The 7243-nt window shown below is 41.0% G+C and overlaps 1 protein-coding gene across 1 annotated transcript; it reads right to left on the reverse strand.

Annotated features, from left to right (window-relative positions):
- Positions 1-4079: 4079 nt before the first annotated feature.
- LOC107570439 (interferon regulatory factor 1-like) lies at positions 4080-6595 on the reverse strand. The gene is made up of 9 exons (XM_016256668.1): positions 6469-6595; positions 5956-6046; positions 5768-5867; positions 5480-5688; positions 5294-5375; positions 5095-5202; positions 4980-5008; positions 4712-4841; positions 4080-4611 (listed from the first exon to the last, which is right to left on the reverse strand). The coding sequence occupies exons 2-9, from the start codon at positions 6040-6042 to the stop codon at positions 4490-4492; spliced, it is 867 nt and encodes a 288-aa protein (XP_016112154.1). The 5' UTR covers positions 6043-6046; positions 6469-6595; the 3' UTR covers positions 4080-4489.
- Positions 6596-7243: the final 648 nt, after the last annotated feature.

Consider the following 7243-nt stretch of genomic DNA (forward strand, 5'->3'; position numbering starts at 1 on the left):
TTTCACTATAACAGAAATGCAGCATTTAACTTTCTAAGACGGAGGGGTCTAGGTATTTTACTGTAAAAATTAGCTTGTCTTGCAATCAACAGCTGATAAAATCACTGAGTGAAATGTCAGTGGGTTAGTCGCCGGCATGCCGTTTTACGAGCTTAAAACTGTCTGAGAGAAGGTATTTCTTCAAGAAGAAAACAAGCAGAGAAGGTTCTGATCTGTGATGTATAACACGAGTGTCCATAAATCACACAGTCCCCGTCAAACACAGTCAATGTGAGCGTTCAGTTAGAGGAAACGGCTCGCCTGCTGCTTTCATCACACTTCCTCTTTCCTTTGTGTTTCAGAGCAAGAGTTAATGCAGGGAGCTGTGTGCTGTGTGAAACCTGCTGTGCTGTGAAGACCGGCTCAGAAACATATCTCTCAAGCTACGACGTTCATCAACTAATTACTAATGAACACTGGCACTCGTACAAGCACTTCATCACAGGACTGCTTCATTGGTTTAAAAGGATGTTTTCTTGAATATCCGTTTACTCGGCTCTGTAGCGGTTATGTTTTTCAACACTAGTCACTTGTTTAATGTGCCTTCTTTATTGCATTTACTCGATTGCATTTTACTGCATTGACTCCAAAGAGACTTATTGATCCATATGAAGGGATTTGGCTGTAATGTTCTTTATTCTCTTGCCTGAACAAGGAAATAATAAAATGCTTTCCTCACTGAATAATGCCTGGAATTCTCCAAATTTCACTATAACAGAAATGCAGCGTTTAACTTTCTAAGACGGAGGAAGAGCGATGAATGTTTTTCATGTTTTGCTGCTCCACATCAGGTTGACATGAATGAAGCAGAATCTCGGTTTCAGTTCCAAACTCGTACGAGTGTCTTTCTTCTGTGGAACGAGGAAGATTTGTTAAAGAGTCAGTACAATAATAGTCAGCGGGGTCTAAAGTTTCAAGCACCCAAAAGAACATAAATGTGGTGTAAAAGTGATCGTACAGCTCCAGCAGACTCTTCTGAAGCCATTCGATCACTTTACACAACAAACCGAGTGAAATCTGATCACTTAACTACTCTCAAATCAGCTCATGTTTACAGCCCCTTCTGAAAATGAAGTATGCTTTAAAAAGAGCACTTAAATAATATACTTCAGAACAATATACGGTCACACTTTAGTTTGGAGACCAGTTCTCACTATTAACAGCTACATTTGCCTCAATAAACTCCTAATTTGCTGCCTATTAATAGTTAGTAAGGAAGTTTAGGTATTGGGTCGGATTAAGGGATCTGAAATATGCTCGTGCATTAATATGTGCTGTATTAGTGCTAATAAACAGCCAATATGCTAGTAATATGCATGCTAGTTAATAGTGAGAACTGGTCCCTAAACTAAAGTGTTAATTTCTATACTTAAAAATGGGACATGAGATGCAAAATTGCATATAATGTGTCTTAGACCCTACAGACCACCCTACAATGATAAAAATCCATTCGCTCTTTTTTTTATTATTATTCCCTAAAAAACCTATACAGTCTCAATTATCAAGCGTTTAGATTTTCAGAGCAGTATGACGTCATACTGCTCAAGCCCCGCCCACAGCCGCTGACGGACCGTCCCGTATTAGCATAACTCCGCCCTCAGCTGCCTGCGACGACAATGACTCGGAAGCACTGCAGGTGTAAAAGTGAACATGAGTTTTCATTTTCTCCCGACATCAGAGCCATTCCTTTTGTTTTGATGGTAATGCGCCACTGAACACAGCTAAATTAATTTATGTCTGTGCAAATCATTTTACTCCAGACTGCTTTCTGAACGAGGGACGATTCAAAGCAGGTTTTGATCAAAAGTTCAAACTCAAGGATGGATCAGTACCCACTGTTCGTGATCCAGCTGCAGTAAGTCTCACATTTGATATTTTTTATGATTATTTGCATGTCGCCACACGGAAGCACTGCAGGTGTAAAAGTGAACATGAGTTTTCATTTTCTCCCGACATCAGAGCCATTCCTTTTGTTTTGATGGTAATGCGCCACTGAACACAGCTAAATTAATTTATGTCTGTGCAAATCATTTTACTCCAGACTGCTTTCTGAACGAGGGACGATTCAAAGCAGGTTTTGATCAAAAGTTCAAACTCAAGGATGGATCAGTACCCACTGTTCGTGATCCAGCTGCAGTAAGTCTCACATTTTATATTTTTTATGATTATTTGCATGTCGCCACGGAAGAGAGGGGCGGGGCGAGCAGAGCTCATTAGCATTTAAAGAGACATGCACCAAAACGGCTCGCTGCGAACAGAGCTGTTTTTAACAAGGCAAAAAGGGTGTTGTTTTACACGACCATTGAGGAATTTTAACACAAGTATACTACAGACATTTCATGAAGACCCTAAAGAATCACACCAACTTGTGGAAAATAGCCATCCGATGTCCCCTTTAAGTGTGAACTGAATATTACATTTCAGATACTGAAGATGAAATGAATATTAAATGCTATTAGTTGAGCTTAAAGACCCGCTAAAGTAGGACTTCAGTACAATTTCTTAATTACTTCTAATGTCTTTGAAATATGGTTAAAGTACTGCTGAATGTACTGACAAGCATTTCTGGTAAATAATAATATACTCCTATGACTGGTTTATCAGTGGCATTAAGGACGTTCATGGTGTTATTGATAAGCTGGTCATTTGCTGCTTTCATATTTCATCCTGATGAACAGACCTCAGCTCTTCCTCTCCCAATGAATGCCAGTTTAACGAACCTCGATCAATATCACTTAGACCAGAGGAGAACCGCTTTCTGAGCCAGATTTCTCCATTTCTGTCACCTGATGGAGTTTGGTTATTTGGTTAGGAGCTGCTCTACAGCTCAATCACGTCTCTCAACATCCAACTGAACTGAATCAACACTCAGATGAATCAAGACAGCAGACTCTGATCTGAGTTTCCGTCAGTGATTCTGTTATTCTCCTGTTGACCTGCTTTGACACGATCCATAAAGCACTGTAGAAATAAAGGTGACTTTAATGTCATTTTTGTTGAAATGTAAATATCATGTGTTTAAATGTTTATATATATATATATATATAGTCAACACATCAGAATAAGTGCACTTCTTAAAAGCACGACACAAGATTATTAAAACAATGATTTCAAATGTACTTTAATTAAAAAGCTAAAAGTGCACTTTTTAAGTGTACATGAAACTGAGTTCACTAAGTGGCCTTTTATTTCATTAATATTACGTTATGTGCAAGTAGTTTTAAAAAATATATATACTTTAAAGATATGAAGTACACGGCAAGTGCACATTCAGTATAATTAAGCACACTTCTTTTCACAAGGTGAGGCCAGATCAAATATAGCAATGTGTCAATAACATCAAGCCTCATTGGTTCTTGTGTGTCACATGACTTACTGTCACTTCAGAAGATTAAACCACTAGAGTTACATAAATTACTTTACAATCACTTGATGCCAGCAGCTAAACATAGTTTAAATACTGTATTTTGTGTTGAAATGAGGGTGTGTAAATGATGGCAAGATTGTCATTTTGGGTGACCTAATCCTTTGAAGGGAAAATTACGGCTGCTTTCTGTCTGCGCTGTAAAAAAGTGATTTCTGCCTGATTTAGTTTGCATCAATTAGTGTATTTAGATTGATTCAGTGACGTTAAATAATATTTTCTTGACTTGAATAAAACCAGTTAATTTAGATGTAACCAATGTTGTTTTTCAATATGTTTGCAATGAGTGTTTTATCAATTTGATTATGCCATCTCTTTTAAAAAATAATCAGTGAGACGCTATACTTTATATTAATATTATGAATTAGTTTTCATTTTAATTTTAGTTAAAGCTTTAGTCATTTTATTGTGTTTTAGTCATGCATATTAGTTTTTTTTAATGTTTATTTAATTTTCAGCTCTAATTATTTTAGTACATCAAACTATGTTTAGACTAAATGAAAATAAAAAAACGTTGCTTGGCAACTAGCTGAAATGAGTTTAATTTAAATGAACGAGCAAAAATAAAATCCCTCTCAAGAAACCATAACACGAACAACAGCGAATAAATGCATTTAGTTTTTTATTACAAATAAATATTTACAGTATATACAGTGAAGAACCCCTTACCAAACTCAGACTGACAGCTTCATCTGATACTTGTGTTATATGAAGATATGAGAAACCCCTGACATGATGAGCACATAACGGAATTGGTACAATTCACATTACATGAGATTACACGGTCACAAAACTGTACAACTGGAAGGAAAGCCACAATCTGTCTAGTTTCGGTTCTGGAAGATCCTTCAGTGAAACCACATCACACGTTACACAAACCAGGTCGTTTCTGACCACGACGAAGCGAGGATCCTGAGAGTCCAACAGCAGACATATGAACGATTGAGACTGAGGTACGAGGTTGAGTGTGGAATGGAGTCCATTGTCCATGAGTGAGACAGAGTCCGAGGTGCGAGACGAGCGCTCTCAGAGAGGACACATGGTCTGTGGCATGGAGCTGCTGTTCCACAGATCTGTGTAGGTGCAGAGAGAGTCGTCACGCAGGTCTGGGGTCAGTTCAGTGTAGAGCCGAAACTCAAGCTCTTCTCCTGCAGCAACAGGACAGAAACAAACACTTGAGTTTCTGCTCACTTCAGAAAAGACATCGAAGCGTTTGAGGCTCGTCTAAGGTGCTCACGCAACCATTACCTGAGCTTTCACTCCACTGGCTCTCTGGACTCAGAGATTCTGTTGTGGCTACTTCATTGGCCAGGAACCCCTTTCCACCGAAATTGCTCTGCAGCCACTGCGTACTTTCACGTTCCAATTGCCGTGTGAGCTGCAAGAGCAAAACACAGAACTTGTAAGTGACTGGCTAGTTCTTTTATTTCAGTCAATCAGCAATGAGCCAAAATGAGGACGGGGTATTCCTGTCAATGAAAAAGCACAAAGGACAAAGAGCAACTGTGAAACTCACCTCAAATATAGCTTCGTTCTCCTCCAAGTCTGAGGTTGGAAAGATGGAGAAAACACACAATGAGTACCAGCCGTGCCTCAGCAACTTAATGAAGTGAGATGTGAGCTTCTGTTACCTGTGGAGTGCACCGGAGACACCTGGAACTTGCTGGTGTACAGGTCTTCAGGACAGTCTGCGATTTCGACCTCATATGCGGGGGTGTCACAGGAGGGGCTGGCGGTGCCTTCAGGAAAAAGGAAACACGTGATGAATATCACCTCCGTGGTGAACATCTATCTCACCTGCCTAGTCTGGTCAAATCTGAAAACCCTTACTTAGATTCACAGTGCTGTCGATGGTGTTCTCCTGGGTCATTTCTGAGTGCATCTCGTGGGCATCAATCTCCTCCATCTTGACCTGAGCGACACAAACAGACATCTTTAGTGCTGCAGTCGTACAGATTGGATGTGTGCCAAATAGAGCACCTGCGCTCCAGACTCACTCGCACACGTTCGCCTTACCTTGCGTTTGCGGCTGTCGCGGCTCTTGCATCTCTTGACTTTCTTCTTGGCGACGGTGGCCAGCATGCGGTAGACTCTCACCGCGCCGCAGCCTTTGTTGATGCTCTTGTCCTTCACCTCTTCGATGTCGGGGAGCGAGTTCATGGCACAGCGGAAGTTGGCTTTCCAGGTTTTGGGGTCAGGCTGGGTCACTCCCTCCTTGTATTTACCTGAGGAACACAAGCAGCAGTGTGAGCGCACCTGTGGTGGACTGTGAGCTCAGTCGTGTGTGCTCGAGCGATCGCTCACCTGTGTGAATGGCCCACTGCTTGAACAGACAGGCGTCTTTATCCACCTGCCAGCCGTGCCGAGCCGCGTGTTTCCACGGGATGGAGAACATGCTCTCCTCCTGAAAGCATTGCAGATCCATTAGAACACTGCTGCTGTCTCCAGATGGTTATCTGGATGGTTGTGAGTAGATGATGATATTTCTTTACCTTGTTGACCCACATGAGTCCAGCGATGGTGTTGGAGTCGATTTTGCCCTCCAGCCAGGGTCGCATGCGCATTCGGGACACAGGCATGTTTCTGTAGAAGCAGACAGAAGCTGGTTTACTCGCTGTGCATCTGGAGGGAGGCGCTTTGACAAGTTCATGACCAGGAAACGGCACTTTGTTTTTCTTCTCCGACAAATATCACTATGCAAAATTCTCGATCTGTACTACATATTTATTGGATCACATATTCGTATGGTTTGCTCAGTCAGTTTTACAGCTGAGCAAAAATACATCAAAGCCAACTGAAAAGTAACTTTTGATGCTGTTGTTGTTTTGCAACATTGTTGCCGCCTGTTGCATTAATTATTAACAATCGAAATAATCAGCGTAACACGTTATTTATTTAACCAGTAAATCAACACTCGTCTACAAGTGCACCGAACCAGTTCCAAGTATAAATGCAATAATAATATTAAATGCAATAAAACGTTTCATATTATCATAGTCACTTACAGTATAATCCGATGTTGTATCCAAATGAGAAAACTGCAAAAAGAGTATGTCCTGTAAAAGGCGTGAATCCACTCTCAGAACTACAGCTGAGGTTCTGTCTAGATCAGCTCGCGCTTACTGTACAGAAGAAGCGGCGCGAGGCGAGAATATATAGCGCTGGTGTGGGCACGACGCGCATGCGCACGGAGAGCAGCCGCTCTTCAGCCTCGCCAGGCTGATTTCCGAGAAATCATGCTGTTATGAGATAGCAGGGCTACGTGCGGAAGACAATTCAGTTTGGATAAACACACACACACACACACACACACACCCTCAACATGCCACCACAGACTATCACACACACACACCCACACACAAACATATATGCATGTGTTATTACCACGACAATCAACAACAATAATAATAGGTTGACAGAATTAATCCCTAATAATAATAATAATTATTATTATTATTATTGTTGTTGTTGTTGTTAATTATACCATTCACTTCACATATATACGGTGAATTCAGGTAAATTGGGAGACTTTAACCCGTGCCGTGCCGCTTAACCTGAATTAACCCTGTATGGGGATTTGCATTATATGCGTCTCTTTTATGCAAAGAAATCTGACACCAGCAGCAATGTTTAGTCCATGAAAGCATCTACCCACTGTGAATGTAAATATAGCGAATGTGTTTTCCTTCTACGGATGAGTTATTTGCGTGCGTTATGAATAGAGTATACAGTGTGTCAGGGTTCGGCCCATCAGAGGTCAGCGGCTTTCCGGGAAATGAG

This window comes from Sinocyclocheilus grahami, unplaced genomic scaffold (genome assembly GCF_001515645.1).
Source record: "Sinocyclocheilus grahami isolate Dianchi unplaced genomic scaffold, SAMN03320097.WGS_v1.1 scaffold1458.1, whole genome shotgun sequence".
In the NCBI taxonomy this organism is placed as follows: Eukaryota; Metazoa; Chordata; class Actinopteri; order Cypriniformes; family Cyprinidae; genus Sinocyclocheilus; species Sinocyclocheilus grahami.